Source organism: Rhinoderma darwinii, chromosome 4, assembly GCF_050947455.1.
Source record: "Rhinoderma darwinii isolate aRhiDar2 chromosome 4, aRhiDar2.hap1, whole genome shotgun sequence".
Classification (NCBI taxonomy): domain Eukaryota; kingdom Metazoa; phylum Chordata; class Amphibia; order Anura; family Rhinodermatidae; genus Rhinoderma; species Rhinoderma darwinii.
This window is the reverse complement of record NC_134690.1, coordinates 39,830,223-39,851,306: the sequence shown is the minus strand read 5'-3', so window position 1 is coordinate 39,851,306 and position 21,084 is coordinate 39,830,223. Positions and strand designations below refer to the sequence as shown.

General features: G+C 39.3%; 1 protein-coding gene across 1 annotated transcript in view; it reads right to left on the bottom strand.

The window, feature by feature from the left end:
* APOB (apolipoprotein B) overlaps nucleotides 1-20,787 on the bottom strand; it is a 32,423-nt gene extending 11,636 nt beyond the window's left edge. Inside the window, exons 1-25 of the mRNA XM_075861044.1 lie at nucleotides 20,664-20,787; nucleotides 18,791-18,829; nucleotides 15,872-15,987; nucleotides 15,634-15,779; nucleotides 14,850-14,994; nucleotides 14,245-14,391; nucleotides 14,036-14,160; nucleotides 13,048-13,130; nucleotides 12,662-12,878; nucleotides 11,431-11,658; nucleotides 10,189-10,306; nucleotides 9,947-10,093; nucleotides 8,903-9,114; nucleotides 8,390-8,630; nucleotides 7,199-7,375; nucleotides 6,920-7,111; nucleotides 5,449-5,613; nucleotides 4,658-4,869; nucleotides 3,662-3,844; nucleotides 2,977-3,098; nucleotides 2,536-2,746; nucleotides 1,558-1,733; nucleotides 1,245-1,444; nucleotides 715-854; nucleotides 93-463 (exon numbers count right to left, since the gene is read on the bottom strand). Coding sequence (XP_075717159.1) covers nucleotides 93-463; nucleotides 715-854; nucleotides 1,245-1,444; nucleotides 1,558-1,733; nucleotides 2,536-2,746; nucleotides 2,977-3,098; nucleotides 3,662-3,844; nucleotides 4,658-4,869; nucleotides 5,449-5,613; nucleotides 6,920-7,111; nucleotides 7,199-7,375; nucleotides 8,390-8,630; nucleotides 8,903-9,114; nucleotides 9,947-10,093; nucleotides 10,189-10,306; nucleotides 11,431-11,658; nucleotides 12,662-12,878; nucleotides 13,048-13,130; nucleotides 14,036-14,160; nucleotides 14,245-14,391; nucleotides 14,850-14,994; nucleotides 15,634-15,779; nucleotides 15,872-15,987; nucleotides 18,791-18,829; nucleotides 20,664-20,721 — 4,171 coding nt within the window. The 5' untranslated portion in view covers nucleotides 20,722-20,787. The remainder of the gene's footprint in view (nucleotides 1-92; nucleotides 464-714; nucleotides 855-1,244; nucleotides 1,445-1,557; nucleotides 1,734-2,535; nucleotides 2,747-2,976; nucleotides 3,099-3,661; nucleotides 3,845-4,657; nucleotides 4,870-5,448; nucleotides 5,614-6,919; nucleotides 7,112-7,198; nucleotides 7,376-8,389; nucleotides 8,631-8,902; nucleotides 9,115-9,946; nucleotides 10,094-10,188; nucleotides 10,307-11,430; nucleotides 11,659-12,661; nucleotides 12,879-13,047; nucleotides 13,131-14,035; nucleotides 14,161-14,244; nucleotides 14,392-14,849; nucleotides 14,995-15,633; nucleotides 15,780-15,871; nucleotides 15,988-18,790; nucleotides 18,830-20,663) is intronic.
* Between the last annotated feature and the right edge of the window lie 297 nt (nucleotides 20,788-21,084).

Below are 21,084 nucleotides of genomic sequence, written 5' to 3'. Positions count from 1 at the left end.
TGACAGTTTCCATTCATTTTAATAAAAAAGGCTGTAAATATTTTACAAGACATATGATTGACTATGAAAATGTTTAAAAAGAAATGACTTACCATCAATGCCATATGAAAGAATATCCACAATGGCGTCTGCTCTTAGTTGGTATCTTACAGTATAGGTCTGGATGTCACTGGTAATGTTTCCACCGGTGTATGATGCCGACCAGTTGTAGTAGTTGCTGTTTATGTTAGATGATAGATCCAATACTCCGAGCAAAGGTACTTTTAGTTGGTAATAGTCAGGAATGGTGAAGGCTGGGACCTTAAACTCCTTTGCTGGGATATTAAATCCCATTGACTGAAGTTCTAATGATGGAGACCTCAATGTTTTTGCCAATATTTGGTGAGATGACTTTCCTGCGAAGGGTAGTGGGATATTGATGGTAATACTTTCCTTGTTAAATTTGTATCTGATCTTTCCATCACTGCAAGAAAATAAAGAAAGTAATTATAAACGGACTACTGTTAATGCTCGGAAAGTTAGACATAATACAAGCATATATACATGTAGCAGAGCTTAGTTGGTTATTTTACAGTTTATTTCATGCATCACAATAACTCGCTGAGTTAAGATAATGCAGTTGGTTTATCGCAGATATCTGGAACATATATCAATATATGTTGTGTAAAATCACTAACAGCTCTGCTACATGTGTGTTTATAAACATTCAATTACCTATTTAAGAACAGGTCATCAGGGAAAGCCGGGATACCCAGTTCCTGCATGTCCAGATCTCTTAAGGCAAACAACTTGTTGCTTAGAGTTTGTGCATATGGACTGTCTCTTGAAGCCGCCTGCAACCAATTGTTGGTTGCCTGAAATGAAGAGATATTTAATTTAGATAGTATACGACATTACTTTAAAATGTGACCTCTGTACAGCGCTGCGTAATATGTTGGTGCTATATAAATAACTGAAATAATAATAATAACTGAAATATGTGTACCTTCACCTATTATCTTACATGCCATTGAGACGTATAAGAAGATACCATTGGTGGGAATCCTTGATCTGGGATCCCCACCGATGCAAGCTTGAAGTGGATGTGCATGTCCATGCACAATACAATCCCATTGACTTGGATAGCTGTCACATCACAGCCGCTTCATTCTAGTGACCGGCAGAAGACCCAGGTTGCAGACCCCCGCCATCTTCTAAAAGATGCACATGCACTTCAAATTACTGATACATCAATAAAAACTTACCACTATGGATTGTGAAGCAATATGGCGGAGAGTCATGTCGGTCTGAGCCACCTTATGATCTAGAACATTGTTGGCGTAGGTCTTTAGAGATTCAGGGTAGCTGGCAAGGTCGGAGAATCTGATGTCAGGGAATTTCGAGATGATCTTCTTCACATTGCTGTTAGAGGTAGTGCTCCAATCTAGTTCAATCTTTTCATGGTCTGAGTATAATTTTTGAAAGTATATTGTCAGTAAACCTGTGCTCCGTCTGTACCGTGACCGTGAATCTACAGGTTCAGTTGTATGTCCAATTAAAAAAGTGAAATGAACCTACCGTAGGTGAACACAACGTTTTGTGATCCAGACAGAGCACAAATCGTGGCGGAAGACTTGAGCTGAAGCTTGAAGTCACTTTGTACTTTCTTAAGGGTAGCATCTGCTTTGGCCTCTATATGTAGTCTTGGAATTAAAAGCTCTCCACTAAGGACACCTTGAGTGCTGCCATCATAGCTGTCAAGAGAAAAAATAAGATCTGCCATTAATTTGAAGGTCAGTGGTGATCAATGCTATAGATGCTTAGTTCTCAACCTCTGGTACGCAATGTCACCCTATGTCTCAATAGATAACCAGGATGTCAAGAATGTAATACTGGGGTTCCAAGGAGTGAGACCAGCACCAATCTCTAAAACAAAGCGGCAGAAGGGCTCAGGTGGGCGCTGTGCCGCTTCGTCTCTGATCGGCTTTCCTCGGAAAGCCGAGCAAATGGTGTACGGGCCTATAGACTTTCTATTGAGCCTGTACAATGCTTCGAGGAAAGCCGATCAGAAACAAAGCGGCACAGAGCTCACCCGAGCGTTTCTGCCGCTTTGTTTTAGCGATCGGCGGGGGACTTAGTACTCTCACCCCCACAGATCAAAACTTCTGACAGGTCAAAAGTTTTCTAAAAGTTTAGTAACACTTTAACACTACAAATTAATCCTGGCTGCACAGTTGACTTCTCGGCATAATGATTTGCATGGATCCGGATGTTATTCTTAAAGAGTTTTTCGAAAAGTCAATTTCAAACACCCCATTAGGGCATCCTAAATTACTAGAAGGGAGTCCCTTGGTTGGAAATTCATCAATTATCCAGAGCAGAGAATGGCTACAAGGATCATCTCTCATTCTGAAGGACCAAACACGTCCGTGCATTACATGGACAGACCATTGAATTACATAAACCCCATGTAATGTTTATTTCCCCTGTGGGTGCGCTACAGGGAAATTGAACACTTGCTGTGATCTGTACCTATATATATATATATATATATACCTAATTCTTCCTGTGAAAGTGACTTCTGAGACTTGTTGATTGTTGAGTTCAGCAACAAGAGCGAAAGATCTGCTGAAATCATTGGATTCGTCATTGACTCTAATACTGCCACCAAAGTTCATGTTGGCATCTGGGATTTCCACATTACTTGTCAAAATGATCTTGTTGCGGTTATATTTGACTGTCAGCCTTGCCTCTGATGACTCCCTCCCTGTAAAACAACATTTGGTAAGATTCAGAAAAAGTCCATAGAGCCAATTATATTAAAGGTATTGTCCAAGATTATTTTTTTTCAGGAACAGCACCACTCTTGTCTATGGGCTGTGTCTGGAATTGCAGCTCATCTCTATTCACTTGAATAGGCTGCAATACCAGACACGAGCGGAGCTGCTTCTGCACAACCTCTTTAAAAAACACAAAAATCTAAAGAAATCTCATTACCTTCTACTTGGGCGGAGATTTGAATAGTGTCTACCAGGTCACGTTCTTCCCTGTTCAGGTTGTAACCTGCCATCAGGGAATATTCTTGCACTTCTCCTGTTGGCTGTATCTCCAGTTCATACCTTGCAAACGTAAGCAAAAAACAAAAAGAGTTTTTATTTCTCAAAAAAATAATAATAAAAAGAACATACAGTTATTAGTGGCGTAACTACCAAAGAGGTAGCACATGTCACTGCTATGGGGCCTGGCAGTGAACTGTGACCCCTGAATCCCTTTGCAATAAAATTCTGCTTACCTGCAGCCTCCACTAGGGGGAGCTCACTGTATACAGATTTATACAGCTCCCAATGAGTTCAATACTAGCTATAAATTCATCTGTAGTCCCCCCCCCCCCCAGTGGTGGCTAACACGCATATAAAGCTATATTATGAGATAAGCACAGAAATTGAAACTTCAAAAATTTACTGATAGGTTACTCGGTTTCCAATGAAACCCCCAAGTGTATCTTTCATATATAAAAATTAGATAAAGAGCTTTATTGAGGTCACAGACCAATGTCACTGTGCTTCAGTGATGATGATGATGATGATGATGATGATGATGATGTTGATGGTATATATAGAATGTATGAAACAAGCTGTTTATGGGCTGCTTTACGGGTAAAAAGTGTGAAAATATCAATTACCTGGTCTCCCCGGTGAGTGGGAAGTATGGAGCGCTGTCTATAGAACTGGCATTAGAATATCCAAGGTTTGTGCAGTAGTTCAGCCCTGTGAAAAGAGGTCGGCAAGTTGTCCGCTCCTCTCTGTTTTCAACGATGGAAGGCATGACCTCAGTCTTTGATGCAAAGACCAAGTTAACTTTGTTACTAAATGAGAAGAGAACAAATTGTTATTTACTGCTTTATTAAAATCACACATCTATTAATACCTATCTATCTATCTATCTATCTATCTATCTATCTATCTATCTATCTATCTATCTATCTATCTATCTATCTATCTATCTATCCATCCATCCATCCATCCATCCATCCATCCATCCATCCATCCATCTATCTATCTATCTATCTATCTATCTTATATCTGATTATCTATCTATCTATCTATCTATCTATCTATCTATCTATCTATCCATCCATCCATCCATCCATCCATCCATCTATCTATCTATCTATCTATCTATCTATCTATCTATCTATCTATCTATCTATCTATCTCATATCTGATTATCTATCTATCTATCTATCTATCTATCTATCTATCTATCTATCTATCTATCTATCTATCTATCTATCTATCTATCTATCTCTTTCTCTCTCTCTCTCTTTCTTTCTCTCTTTCTCTTCCTCTCTCTCTCTCTCTCCCTCTCTCTTTCTCTCTCTCTCTTTCTTTCTCTCTTTCTCTCTCTCTCTCTCTCTTTCTTTCTCTCTTTCTCTCTCTCTTTCTTTCTCTCTTTCTCTTCCTCTCTCTCTCCCTCTCTCTTTCTCTCTCTCTCTTTCTTTCTCTCTTTCTCTCTTTCTTTCTCTCTTTCTCTGTCTCTCTTTCTCTCTCCCTTTCTCTCTCTCTCTCTCTTTCTCTCTCTTTCTCTCTTTCTTTCTCTTTCCCTCTCTCTCTCTCTTTCTCTCTTTCTCTTTCTCTCTCTCTCTCTCTCTCTCTCTCTCTCTCTCTCTCACACTTACTTAATGCTGAAGAGTTTTGTTGGTGTAGTGGGTGCAGGAATTGAGAACTTGAACTGTCCATCGTTCACAGAGAACCGAGCCTGGACCTTGGATTCATGGTAGATGTTGGTGTCCATTTGAACGGCATGCTTGGAAAAATCAGGAATCTGGATTCCTAATTCAGTAACAAACTCTACTGCAACTGCAGGATTCAGGGCAAACTCTGCCTTTGCCTATGGAAAACATACACAAATTAAAATGTAAACAATATAGCAACCGTTATATCTAATAATCTGCTGTATATATGTAAGGATGAGAATAGGAAATTTTCAGCATCTGTCAGTTCTGGGCAGGTTAATATGAATGAAAAGCGATGGCTATTGTACAAGTAGAAAAATATCCAGTGTTATCAATAACTTTTTAGTTATTTAAAGTGGTTGTCAGGTTTAAAAAAAACCTTCTTCAAATACTCTATTAGTGAATTCTGATCTAAATGAAGTGAGACCCCATTCAGGACTCTCATCTATTAACCTGAGCAGAGAGCGGCCAAAAGAGTGTCTTTCCCTCTGAAAGATCCAACATATCCCTGTATTACACGAACAGCCCATTGATTTTAAGGAACTGTGTAATGCTTCATTTCCCCTGTGGTGGCGCTGCAGGAAAATTGAATACTTGCTGCTGGATTCATCACACATTGCAGCTGATTGCTAGGGGTTTTAAGGAGCAGGACATCCTCTCAGCTTATTGTTGGGGGAACCTTCTAACAAAAAGTGATTGTCCAAAACAGACAACTCCAAAAAATCAGGACTCACATTGTTTCGAAATTTTATTCCAGCCTTTGTACCCGCAGCAATTATTCCAGACAAAGATACTTGCAGCTGAAGACCTGATCCAGTTGGGAGGGAGAATTGATTGTCCATGAAGATGTAATGGATGAAGAAGTCACCGTCAGTACCACTGGAGAATATCCGTGCAATCTGATATAATACATGTAATATTACTCAGTTATGTATAGTAAATATCAATGATAAGCTAGCACACTAGTGCTGTATATTAGTATCAGTCGCAATTGTGTCTTCCGATGTTCACATAAGCAAATACATTTTTATTGAATTGATAATGCTCCTTTTATAAAACCAAATCACAATGCACATCCTGCCCGTAAATAGTCTACAATTCACAGTGATAAGAACATGATTCCACTCCTGCCATCTGCTGTCCACAATATGGTACTGCAGTTATTTTTTTCCAATAACTACATCTATTGTCTCCAAACTTCTGCACTTCAAATTATACCTTGACTTGTGCTTCTATCAGAGCTGTAGCTTAAACTGTATGTTGTACCCCTTTGAATACCAATTTACAGATTAAATATACTGAGTTACAGTCTGTAGTAAAGTCCTGAAGAGCTGAAATCTCACATCATACTCTGCTGACTTAAAGGGTTTTCCCATCTTAGTCATTTCTGGCATATCCACAGTATATGCCATAAATGTCTGACAGATGCGGGTCCCACCTCTGGATCCTGGACTTATCTCTAGAATGGAGCCCGCTGACCCCCGTCCCACCTTCTCCTGCTCTCGCTGCTCTGGAAACCGCCGAGTTCACCGTGCTACACTTTTTTCGGAACTCCCGTTCACTTCTATGGGAGTTCCAGAAACAGCAAAGCTCAGCATGCTCGTACTCCAGATCACCTCGTCAGATAGTGGCCGGAGAGCATCAACAGCGGAAAAAGGTTACGGGTCAATGGGCCTCATTCTAGGGATCGGTGCGAGTCCCAGTGATGGGACCCGCATATATTGGACATTTATGGCATTTCCTGTGGTTATGCCATAAATGTGCAAGATGGGAAAAGCCCTTTAAAAAAATTCACATTACAGCTCCCTTGACCTCGGCATTGCTCACAAATATGGAAATCTCTCTGGTATGAGTTGAAGGGGTACGGCGCTTCATAGAGCATCATGGACCCCTTTGATAGCTAGAAGTTGAGGTATATCTTAAGAGCTTGGGCTCCTTGTGTAGAAGCTATACCCCATCCTACCATGTGACTATATATATATATATATATATATATATATATATATATATATGTGGTGTCATATATCATGACTTCAAACTAAATACTATCTATATATACCATTTCTACACCACCAACATATTGTACAACTGAACTCTGAATTTGAGGTATAGGGTCCCAGATGCGATTGTAACCTCGTAAACCCTACTGGCAACCAATCTGAACCGCTCACGGAGATCATGTTCTATTGTATACATGGCTTCTACCTTTGCAGGGAGATCCTGTGCAGACTGGAAACTCTTCAGCATCACATTTCCCAGAGTATTGAAGTCGCTCAACTTAAAGTAACCCAGTTCTTTACCAAGGATCTCCAGGTATGCTTTAGCCTCTGGGGCATCACTAGACCTCACTTTCTTTATCAGCTTATCCACGTTGTATAGGACAGCTTTCTTCAGATCCTACAATAAGTGATGACATATATGAGTCCATGGTAGAAGATGTACCTTCTATGGTGAAGCACCACATTGTATCTTCTGTACATTTACCTGGTTCTGCTTGTCCTGTCTGGAGATACCAAACCACTTGTACAAAACCTCGGTGACCTTGTCAGGGACTTTGCCGTCCGCCCAGTACAAGGCCTTGGTGGCACAGTCTGGGAAAAAGCCTTCCTTACCAAACAGGGCATCGAGCGTTGGTTCAAAGCCTTTACCTTCTACACCGATCTATGGAAAACAATCAAATCTCAGTAACCGGTCACCCATCGCTATATTTACCACCACAGTAGATATTGTAACGGTCAGCATATATATGACGGGATATTATAACCATTTTAGGATTATATTTTACTGTTATGTATGACTGGACTGTGCAGCTGAAGGTAGCTGACTATCTTGGAAGGTCATCTCATAGGCGATGGTCTCCCTTATCTATTAGATCTATTCATATAATATAAACATTATATACAGAGTGAAATATGCAGAGTGATATTACAATAAAGTTAAGTTTACAGATGAAACAGAGCTGACTTTGTCCCTTAGGGTTGTCCCATCAGGACAACCCCTGTCCATATGACCTATATGGAGATCATGAGGAGAGGTCTTCCTTACAGCACCCCCCCTTTATGAGCCAAAGCAGTAAACAGCTAATTAGTAGCGGGTCTCGCTCTGGTGGACTCACGATGTCTATGTATTACAATGGAAATCATCAGGTGACTGAAAATTTCTCCAGCAAAATCAGATGTTTGCTGAGGTTCCCAGGAGCCGGACACGTGGGGATCATGGGATGGCGGCTCCCATATCAAAGGGGGTGTCTTTGATGAGACAAGTCCTTTAACACAGCTCATGGTGTTATGTTTTTTGTTTTTTTTACTGAATGACTACGATCACGATGGACACAATGACAAATCCGGCTCTGCTACATCTGTGTCACAATGTCTTATGTGTGGTTTTACACAAGATTTATCATAATGCATTTAATAAGCAGATCAATTATAGCCAGAAGGACATATGTATGCAGCAGAGGCGCCATAAAGTCCTGTCAGACCAAGGACTGGGTGCAAACTCTGCACCTCTTATAGCTGAATTCAGCACTGCTTCATCATTGCCTGCAGTTTTTTTTATCCAATCACCATGAGTTGTGCCAAATTACTAAATCGTCTAAGCTACATCAGTATGTACCAAAGGTTGTGTTGTCTACAAAATCCAGCTCAGCTCTTCATCTACAGTGGGTCTCCTTACCTCAAACATATCGACAGACTTTCCAAACACATTCAGGGTTGTCTCCAGCATGACTTCTCTGGGCATGTAACCGGTAAAGTCATAAATGATATTTCCTTCCACTTTAGCTGCTAAATTCTCCAATAAACCTGGGACATTCACAGTCTTGGAAATTTGATAGTTCTTAGACAATTTTGTGAAGTCGCTGACAATAGCCGGAACACCAGTTGACTTGAGGGTCTCATCTATCTTGTGTTTCAGCCTGTGAACAAAAGCGATAAGTGAATCAGGACACTAAAAGATGATATTGATAGGATTAAAGTAAATGTCAACATTTTTAACACCATTTTAAATCTAAACAGTTCCAAAATTCTCTACCAATTAATTTCACAATATATTGACCACTAGGGGGAGTTTACTGCAGGTGGAGATAATTATAATTTTTAATTATATTTAAATATATTATAACACTGATTAGATCTAGGTAATAATAATTACATTTCAATTATATATTCATAGATTTGCTCCACTTACTCCTGCATTTCTGGTGCCTGAGAGTTCTGAATGTTAACAATGTGAGAGGCAACAAAGTTCTTCACTTGCTCGTTGTCATCCTTATTGAGGGTTCGAACCACCTTGCGAAGGTCTGACTGTGAAGGGTTTTTCATCAGGATGAGGTAGGCTGCCAGCCTCTTTTGGACTGGAGAATTTCCATCCTGGAAGACCTGGACAAGTGTACTTCGAGCCTGTGTTATGAAAGTGATAACATGATTACTCAGCAGGGGGCGACAATGAGCACAGGAGAAAGCTCCTCCCAGGATAAGGCGAAGAGGAAATCTGTGCTCCATCCTGAATGCATTAAGGGAGTGACATTCAGAATAAAAAAAAGGGATTTAGAAAAATCTGTTCAAAAAAAGTTTTTACCATGTGATATAGGGATGTTTACTATATAATTGATGGTAATATTAAATGTGGCTGGAGTTGCTCTTTAAGGAATGACCTTTAAGTTAAAGTTAATGGTAGACCATGGTAAATATAATTTCTTTACTCTTTTTATATTTTATTCATTTTCGGTTTTCTATGAAATTGGTCCTGGTGTGTATGTGAGATGGGGGGGGGGGGGATTAGATTGTGAGTAGCCGTGGGGTCAGGAACTGTATGCAATGCTATGGACTATCTGGGGGTTATATATAACTCATAGGAAATGTGCATTAATTCTGTACAGTATAGACACTCATCTTATATACAGAACTATTGAGACTACCAGTCTACTGGAGACCACCAGTGGCATAGCCATAGGCGGTGCTGAAATAGCAGACGCATCTGGTGCCTAAGGGGGGGGACCACTGCCCGTCTGTCACATAAGACGATACTAGTACTATACTATACTATAAATGGCACATGGTAGGTGGGAGCCTAGTTACAGAATTCGTATTGGGGTCTTGAAGATTCACTTTATGCCCCTGGATACCACCAACATCTATATTGTCACATGATGCTATGATGTCACAACCAGAAATGGTGTCATATTCTCTTAGGACTCTATTAATGGGTTAAACATTTATGGAGGTAACTTACATCCTCTGTGATGGACATTTTGCGCAGAGCCTGAATAGCTGCCTTCTGCACCTCGAATGATGGCGCTTGGCTCCTGACACATCTCAGAATAGAGGACTTGATCTGTGGATTGGCTTCTTCTAAAACATTTCCCATAATTCCAATGGCCTGAGGAGCAAAAAAAAAAATCATTGAGACTGTGCTCTCCAAATATAAAGTGGATATTATGATTTGGGGGTTTACAAATGTTTTGCATTTAATACCTTAAGAGTCAGGAAGGTTTTGTCTTGATCTCCAGTACATTCATTGTCAATGAGAGATGACATGAAATTGGCCACATCAACTAACTCCGGAGCGATAGTGTTCCTGTCTTCATAGAAGCTGGAATAATAAGAAGTAGGAAGGGTTAAAACACCATTTCATAATTCATATCATCTTATATATATTGTTATACTTGTCATTGACCATTACACAAGGTCATGTCTCAAGGTCAAATCTTAATGGAGTGTTAGAACTACAGACGTTTATGAGCTATCCCCAGCATATGCCATAAATCCCTGATATGTGGGGTCTCATCTCTGGGACCTTCCTATAGGGAGATTGGGTCAAATGACCCCTAGTTCTGGAAACCAAGGTGGGCTGGTGGCAGCCAGATCCAGGAGGAGCCTCAATAGAGAGGTGGGTTTTTGCCTCTCTATTGAAGTCTACAGGAGTTACGGAAACTGCAGACATTTTTTTTTAGTATTAGCAGTAAACTATGCGCATTACTATTATTTATTTATGGCTTTTTATTATAATGATGTGCAGTATGTTTTTCACCACCAGATGTCACTGTAAAACTTACTTGGCAACGTAGATCTTTCTAAGGCTCTGTTTACATTCGCATTATGCTGTTCTGTCAGGGGTTCCAGCATTTTTTAAAGGACATATAGCGCAGTCTGCAGCGCTATTCTTGTTGTCAAAAATACCGGAATCCCCATCGAAACCAGATGGGCCGCATTATGATTCAATGGGATCCTTAAGGATTCTTTGGGACCCGTTTGAAAATGGATCGTCATAGCTGTCATGGATCGCCATAATGCTAGTGTGACCAGAGCCTAATATAAATTTTAGACTCTGTTCCCATTTGCGTTCAGTTTTTCATCGCTCTGCTACATCAACGGTGCTTGACTGTCCCCATTGACTTTAATTGTTTCCATCATGGTGTCCATCATTTTACTGGATCTTGGACTGGATCAGCGAGGATATGAACATACCTTTACCTGCACTGATACATTGTAGTAAACTGGACAGGAGAGAGATTCGTGATGCTGATGTATTTAGCTGACAGTGGATTATCTAGCCTGGATACAATTGTAGCAAACCCTGAGCTGTGAGATGTATTAGGTCAGTACTGATTATCATATGGCCACAGTAAGAAAAACATTCTGGAAAATATAGATAAATATGTATTTCATTTTTATATAATATATACTATTTTCTGTATTACTTCATAGAAAACTCACTTGTTGACAGCGTGGCTCAAGGCATAAAATGAAGCTCTGCTTTGTTTATACTGGGCCATGTTGAGAAGCTCTCGTATACGTTTAGTGCACGGTGATGGCAAAAGTCCAAGTGCGTATGTGACGGTATCGGACAATACAGGTGATACATCTCCTGCGCGCAGGACCTGAAGTATAGCTCCAAAACATTCAGGAGTACCGCACTGGGTCAGGGCTTGCAGCGTAATAGGGCTGAACATAAAAAAAAATATATATATTAAATTCAAATAAGATGAATTTACACAATAGAAAACATTTATTACAATGGTAAGAATTCTAGAAAGTTTTGATGTTATTCAAGTTAATCTAGTACAATGTTGACATCTAGTGGCCATAACGGGAACTTCAATACTGTTTAACAAAGACCTGCTGCAATATCCAGGATCAGAAGTTATTGCTAGAGGGTATATTGTGGACTCTATAGAAAACAATGGAGAAGCGATAGAGAGATAGGTGACTTATATAGTAAGATAGAGTGAAGAAACTAAAGAAAAGGAGGTTTTAGTACTTGGGCAGTAGAGCAATGCAGGTGTCCCCGATAGAACGCTATGTGGGTGCACGGCAGGTACTACTACATAGACAGGTATGGCTTGTATCCAGCATTCACTTTTACAATGATTTCTCGGCCAATAGTTGAACAAGTAGTAGGACTGCAGGGTCACTGTGTAAGCAATATTCCTCTGGGTGCTCTGTATAGCACTAGCTGCCTGTGTAGGTAGCTGTACCCTTCAACTGTATGCCCTCAGGAAGGCAGTGGAGACAGGTAAGGGACTAGTGGGCATGTAAGGGTTCCCATATTTTCTGTTGTACTTGTGTCATTCTGTCATAGACAGATTAATACCTGAGCACAAATGTATTTTGTAGGTCACTTGACATTACAATTACTCCCTTTTTGTTAAAAGGTTCTCGCAAAAATAGGCTGATCACAGCGATCAGCTCTGGGGAAACCCAGCAGCAAATGTTAAATTTCCCTGCAGCACCACCGCAGGTGAAATGAAGCATTACACGGTTTAAATCAATGGGCTGCATGAAAGTTGTGGGTCCTCCAGAATGAGAGAGATGTTTCCTGTAGCCACTCCCTGCTCTGGCAATTTAATGGAGGTTATGAGTGCGGGACTCCCCCTCTATTGACTCAGAATTCCCTAATAGGGTATTTAAAAAGGGATTTTCTAAACTAAACAATTCCGTAAAGTACCTGGATAACTTCATCAGTCCTGGGACAAGGGGCCCCAGGGTCTCGTTGTTCAGGGTCCGCAGGGCAGTTACAAGTTTGTGGAACCTGTTTGCTCTCTGCTGGTTCTGTTCTGAGGATGATAATTTCTGTAGCTCCATAAGGTTTTCCTCAACAGCTGCTCCACTGTTAGAAGGAAATTCTGCAGCCTCCAGGGCCAGGCCTTTCACTAACTGTGAATCTAAGAGGAATACAGGGACATGTATTAGGTCTATGTATTAAACTGATATCACTCACACAGTAAACTATTACAAAATACCTCTAGACAGTAATTATGTGGTTCGCCATCTGCTGGTTACCCTAGGAATTACAATATTAGCAATAATACATAATGTGAACATTATTCCCACCTGCAAATTCTCTGCTGTTGGTCTTTGAGGAGTCTTCCAGCTTCAGGGTTTGGGTTACTTTTGCCATCATGCCATACTGACTCCTAAAATAAATGAATAACAATATAATAACTGTACACTTATCAGCTAGCGCACGGCCTAAGGGACCAATACATGGCATAGAGATTCTCCTGGCATTTTATATTCATGGCTTATACTTAGAGCCAGGAATCGGACCCCCACAGATCAGCTGACTAAAGGGGCCACAGCGACGAACAAGGCAGCCTCTTCTTAGCTTACCAGGGACATCGCCGTACGCTTCCATAGAGGCTGTGTCTGGGATTGCAGTTTGGTGCCATTCAAGTGAATAGGACTGAATTGCAATACCAGGCACAGCTGCTACAGGTGTGTATGGTGCTGTGCCTGGTAAACATTGAAGAGGCCGCCGCATTCGTTGACTAGAATCAGCTGATCGGCAGGGGTACCAGGAGTCGGATCCCCGCTGATCTGATATTGATGACCTATACTATGAATGCCTGGAGAACCCCTTTAAGGAATGCTAAAGAGAGTATCAGGCTAGTCCGAAATGTTCTATTAATGGAAGTGAAGAATAAATTGAGACCCCTTTCTGGTACTAATTCCCACAACCCCACAAACCACATAGAACTTGAAGACTTGGTGCTTGATTTCGCCCCTTATGTCTTTTCTATGGTCTTTCGGTTAATTCCCTACACCCTCGTTTGCTAGCACTGTAGGGCCCACCCATTAAAATAAGGGATGCAGTCAACCAGAGCTTGGCCCATCTACCTAGGTCCCTCATAGCAGCTGGATGGGCCGCCTCTAGCCTCTATGTTACGTATGCCCTTGCTTTGGGTGGAGGGTAAATAGATCATTTAGTTTGTAGGCGCGGCATCATAGAGACAAAGTCGCCCATTTATCTCTATCCGGGCTGTTTACGGTCACTTTGAGTTGTTCTTGTAAATTTTCCGGCGTGATTCGTTAAACTTACTTGTGGGAGAAGGGAAGGAAGAGGTGAGTCTCCACGCAGGACGCCTCCGTCACATGTCTTCTTTTTGTTTCCAGGGTGTACTGACAAGACTGGCTGCTGCTGACCAGTGTGGACAATGGGGTATTCTGGGATAAGAATATATAAGGTCAATATATAAACCAGTAAACCCTTGGATATCTGCCACAGCCAGTCTGGTAAAGTTTACATACCAGTCCTTTAAAGAGGGCAATGGGGCTGACGTAGTCTCTGTGTGGTGTGAACTGATCGCACGTCTTCAGATTTGTGCTGACGGTAACATCGGTGCCTCCTTTCTTTCCTACACTGATTTCACTTTTACATTTTCCATATACAGTATCCTATGAAGAAATAGGAACAAAATAAAAAAACTATAGAAATGCATAAAAAAAACAACAATATTCATGTGCATAGGACTGAGCTGCAATACAAGGTACAGACCATGGTTAGGGGTGGCAGTGTTTTTAGAAAATAAAAGGGCACCATGTAATCCCTAAAATGAATAGTGCTTGCCCTGAAGAACTGTCAGCAGAATTTTGTTTACAGCCTGTGTCTGCTGACAGGCCTGAAAGTCCACAGTAAAGAAGCCCATTAATAGATTATACATAGGGTAATGCTTAAATATTTTTTTGAGAACAGCAACATTCAAAAGTAAAGGTTTCCAACCTGTGGCTCTCCAGCATTTGTAGAACTACAAGTCCCACCATGTCCTTACAACAGTAGGGTTGTGGTTTTTGCAATAGCTGGAGATCCATAGGTTGCGGGTCCACAATTCTCGGGCCATACTAGGAGTTCTTACCATGTTACTGGTTTGCTGTGTCTCATCTGGAACAAGTAGAGCTGAAATGATGCCTCTCTTAATATTCAGAATATTCACAGTTTCCTCCTCTTTAGGATATAAAATGACCCTTTTTCCATCCTGAACACTGAAATTGACTTCATACCTAGCAGGGGACATTTCATTACATCATAAATGTACAGTATAAAAGTATAAAGCAGTGGAATCAATATAACAGTAGTAAGAACAAGGCTTCGTCCTGGGCCCCTAGGTGTCTCAAATTGGCCCCTTGGCAGGAGAATCCAAAATCCATTTCTGTACTTGGAAGATGGAAAATAGAATGGTACTCAGCCATAGACATACAAATCTGATGCTTCAGTCTACACTGCATGTAGTTGCACTTGTTAAAGGGGATACAAACCCTTCTATAATATTGGTCTCTCATATCTTGTTATATAACTCTTGTCACTGACTGACATGTGTGGACTACCATGGTCTTCCATTTCCAAGGAATGCCTCCTTCATATCATGGAATTGATATTTACTTCTGTCACCTGCAGTACCACTTATGACCACCGCTAACAAAACTGTTTTCCATAGAGAGAAGTGCAACAGCGCCTCCTTCTCTAATTAGGCTGATATCTTATTCAATAAAAATACGGATCTTTTTTTCCACAATCATTTTAGACAGGAACATTTTCGAGAAATGTCACAGCCTTTATTGTAATGAGTCTGGAAAGCTCTACAATTTGCTTATTTTATTAAAATGGTTGTAGTGGTCCCTTAAAATATCCATCTCACTTACTTGGACATAGCATTGGAGAAGTCTTCAGAGTTCTTTGCCTTCTTGTAGAGGGCTTTGGCATCGGAGCTTACTCCATACGCCTCTCGCAGGGTGCACTGTTTTATCCTCAGGATGAAGTTGCATAGCTGTGGCACTTCCAGCTCAACCTAATATAAAACATAAATATGGGACTATTTAGAAAGAGAAAAAATCCCCAAAAATGCAGAGCTCTATGTGCGGTTTGTTTTTATCCACTTACCTTGCAGTTAAACTTGGTGCCACTCTGTGAATCCGCAGTCCCGGTCACCCCGCTGGATGTAGAAGCTTCATAATTGTAAGTATATTTCCTAAGATGTCTGAATTTGATTGCATCTCCTGAATAAAATGTAGAGAATAAGTTTGTAGGTCCACCCTATGTAACCGGCACATTAACCAAACCCTACCCCCACCTCATTTCTACTCTTGATTGTGTATGGCTCCTCCCACGCGGAACAATCTCATTACATTACATAAATTCACAATGATATATTTAAAAATAACCAAGACCATTTAAAGGGAACCTGTCACCAGCATTTTAGCTATAAAGCCAGCAATACCTGGTGAAAGTGGGTGAAAAATCATTGTCATCTAAGCTATAAATATGTTCTGAGTAAGCTCTGTAGCTTTAGTATTCCGTTTTTCAGTGGTCCCGCGCCGTATGCAAATGAGCAGAAAAGAGTCAAATCTTTATCTGAAAAGAGTCAGATTTTCATTCCTCCAGCATCTCAGAGTGGACTCCACCTCCTTCTTTTTGATTGACAGCTCCTTAGCCAGTCAGGGCCAGACAGGTGGCAACGGTGGGCGGGGTTAAGAAGCTGCATCCCAGAGGGAAAAATAATTACCATAAAAGGCGGGAAGAGTTTAAACGACGATATTTACAGACAGAGGAGGACTTCAGGAAAGAAGAGAACAGGAACGCACTCTGGACAGCTGCGGCCATTGAGGGGTCAGGCGAGTTTAACAGGTAAGATGTTGATGACAGGATCCCTTTAATGTATTTCTTTAATGTATTTTTCAATTACATTATTCTACCTACAGCGGTTGTGCCCAAAATTCTCAAGTAGCTAAAGGGTGTATTTACATGAGTAATTTTTTTCTTAAAAACTGCGTTTTTTTCCATGATTAAAACAATTGCGTCAAAAAAAACAACACATTTAAATACACCCAAATATAAAGTACTTATGCACTTCCATTTCACTACCTAACTAGGTGGATTTGCTTTTAATAGTCTAGAAAAGCTGAGTGTTGGTGACTGGACTGATGCCCATATTGGTTGTCACCTAGCTTTTCCAGACCTGGACTGAAGAGGATGACTTAAAGGGGTTGTCTTATTTGGACAACCACTTTTTGTTAGAAGGGTCCCTTGACAATAAGTTGATCAAATGGTGTCCTGCTGCTGGGTCCCCTCAGTGATCAGCTGGAATCTGGGGAGATTCTGGTAGTAAGTGTTTTATTTCTTAGCAGCGCCACCACAGGTGAAATAAAAAATTACACCGTTTCATTGAAATTATTAAGATGTAGGTGTAATGCATGGACATGCTGATTCCTCAAGAGAGAGAGACGTTTTTTATAACCGCTCTTTGGTTGATAGATGAAAGTCCTAACCTATTTACCCAGAATTCCCTAATAAGGTATTTGAAAGTATTTATCTGGTGATTTTTTGAGGAGGAAATTACTTTATTTCACACTAGCCCTATGAAAGACGAGAGATTTGCACATTCTTTTTTGTAAAGTGTAACTAAACGTTAAAAAAAACTTTTGACATGTCAGTGACATGTCAAATGTTTTCATTGGTGGGGGTCCGAGCACTAAGACCCCCCACCGATTGCTAAAACAAAGCAGCAGAAGCGCTTGCGTGAGCACTGTGCCGCTTTGTTTCTGATCAGCTGTCTTCGGAGCGGTGTATGGACTCAATAGAAAGTCTATGAGTCCGTAAACTGCTCGTTTGGCCATTCAGAAACGAAGCGACAGCAGTGCTCATCAGGGCGCTTCTGCTGCCTCATTTTAGCGATCAGTGGAGGTCTCAGTGCTCAGACCCCCACCGATCAAAACTTCTGACATGTCACTATGACGTCAAAAGTTTTTTAAAAGTTTAGATACCCATTAAAAAATATATATTATTAGTATGTATAAATGTGACCATCTATGGCATAAAACAAAAAAAAAGTTGCAGAAGTCGAAGTCACTAAGAGGATGTCAGATAAATACATTGTACAGTTTCTCAATCCCTCTCTTGTATTTCCATTAGACTGTGACTAACAATGAACCATGATTGGGAAGTGACATGTATATGAATCTCAGCTGCACTTGCAATATATCAGGTGAGCACTAGAGGGCGCTATGTCCTCACACTACACTGATGTAACAGTGGTCACTTGCGAAGGTACAGCAGTTTATCTCACACTTTGTCCTATGGACAACATGTATCTCTTCCAGGGAACAGGAATGGCCTCCAGCCTTCAATACAAAGGTTAAACACACAGTACATTCATGATCCCTGGGAAGATTATCTGCAATAAATAATTATCCACACTGATAGGGCAGGTATGAAGTCACCTCACTGCCTGCTGTTTACCAGGCTGACTAGGAGTTAGGTGCCATAGTCCATTCCAAAAACAGATGGAAACACTGTTGCAAGACTATGTTAACTCTTATTAGGCTGTGTTCACACTGAGTTTTTTTGCAGGAGGAAAATTCTGTCTCAAAATTCCGTCTGGGATTCCACACCGTTTGCCACGATTTTTGCTGCGTTTTTCACTCGCGCCCACACTTTGCTACGGGCAAAAAAACTCAGCAAAATATGCTGTCTCTGCCTCCCATTGATGTGCGAAGATGGGGCATGTCCCTTCTTTCTCCCGCAAGGCAGTTTTATGGCTCGCGGGAGAAAACCGCCTCCGCCTCCCATTGAAATCAATGGGAGGCATTTTCGGACGGTTTTTGACGAGTTTTGCGGAGCGGTTTCCGCGCCAAAAAACTAGTCAAAATACTCTGTATGAACAGAGCCTTATAACTCCGATAATAAAACGTAATAAGAATTTTTAGCTTCCATTTGGTATCAAGGATTCCCATGCAGCATTGTTGCTCTAATTTATTAATCCATAACATATATAATGAATAAAATATCATCTTATATTCTTACTTGAACAGCTGGGATTTTGGCTTTCTGTCCCATCTTCTTCTGCAAATGTAATAGAAAAAAAACATAGTTTTTATAAAATAATAATAATAAAAAATATATATATATCTCTAATATCCACAGCACCATGTAAAATGTCATATTGTCTTATTACAATGGAACAACAAAGTTTATTCAGGCTGAATGCACAGATGATCGCTCTTGGTTTTAGGTAGAAAAGTGATTTCCATTGTATAATTGTATATACAGCCTTTACAGCAGCCTACAGACACATTCTGCAGCTTTCTACATAGACATACTGGCCAAATAAATATAAGGACGTTTATCTTCTTGTGCAATTATCTTATTACTAAGTAACAAAGTCGATTAAAATGTAACTTTTCTTTTAACAACTTAAAAATGTCTAATATATATAATTTCTCATCTATCTATCTATCTATCTATCTATCTATCTATCTATCTATCTATCTATCTATCTATCTATCTATCTATCTATCTATCTATCTATCTAGCTATCTATCTATCTATCTATCTATCTATCTATCTATCTATCTATCTATCTATCTATCTATCTATCTATCTATCTATCTATCTATCTATCTAATCTCATTATCTCTATCTATCTATCTATCTATCTATCTATCTATCTATCTATCTATCTATCTATCTATCTATCTATCTATCTATCTATCTATCTATCATCTATCTATCTATCTATCTATCTATCTATCTATCTATCTATCTATCTATCTATCTATCTATCTATCTATCTATCTATCTATCTATCATCTATCTATCTATCTATCTATCTATCTATCTATCTATCTATCTATCTATCTATCTATCTATCTATCTATCTATCTATCTATCTATCTATCTATCATCTATCATCTATCTATCTATCTATCTATCTATCTATCTATCTATCTATCTATTTATGTCGCCCATCTATCTCATATATACAGTATATATTTTTTTTATTCTATTATCACTAATACTATTTAATTTAGTAAATAAAAATGACTATATATTTTCACAAATAAGTTTTCTATATATCCTATTTATATTAAAACAAAATCCCAAAACAACAGTAAAAAATAACGTCTAAAGCTTACAAATATAATAAATATATATATATATTTTTTATTTTTTTATTTTTTTTATTTGTAATTTCTATTCATTTCAAATTTTTATACATATAATAAAAAAATAAATATTGTAATAGATATTGTTCAATAACAGTCCAAAGCATGAATGTTTTTACATTTGAGGGAGATTAAAATGTTTCCAAATTTTTGAAGATAATAATAACGTTAGGGTTAACCTTAGCTTTTATTACTTTTAATATATTAATATTAATTATATAATATAGGTATATAGATTATATTAATTACACTATTTTTGGGTTCCTTTATTAATTATAATGACATTCAATCAATAATAAAAGTATTTATTATTAATTAATTATTAAGAAATGTATTATTTTATACTGTAATATTTCACTAAAATGTATTTATTTTAACACATTAAACACTTTATCACTTTATATTTAATATAATTGAATAAAAAAATAATAGAAGTAATAATTTATTAAAACAACACATACATGTTTTAAAGTTATTTGTGCATTAATTAACCATTAAAACCATATATGGTTGTTCAATGATCTATAAAACTGTTGTTTGCCGTAACAATGCTGTTTTATTTCTATTATTTTATACTACTAAATATCTTTGTAGAATACTTAATAAGCCTCAGTATTTCAGTAGGCAGCCCTGGTCAACCATTCTTATTATAGGCATTGCCTTTCCAATTCTTAGGTCCTTTAAAATGATATCTATAGAATTGCCCCAGAATGAGTCGATTGATTACTTACGAGCTAAGATGCAACTGCTGGCGAACAGCACCAGGAGCAAGAGCGTCCTAGTGCCCATGATGAGCTATTACAGCTCTCAGGAGCTCCTTATCTCCCTTGTATGCCAATCCTGTCTTCTGTTCTTGCGTCCCAGGGAGAGAATGAGCCTTTTGCCTTGGACATGAATTTATATAGGCAGGAAAACCAGCTGAGTTATTGTGTTTGGGAGTTGAGAGCAAATTGCAAAAGGTCCAAAGGGTAAAGTTTTGCCTGGGAGATTAGTGTGATGACCTGGGCCTAGAGCTGGGAAAACAGCAGAGTCGCAGTGACCATGACAGCAGCACCAGAGATTAGAATTATATGAATTTTCTATACATAGTGCTTTATGCTGGGCCGGATTAACGTTGGTGGAGTTCAATGGGCAAACAAATTGGTGGAGAAC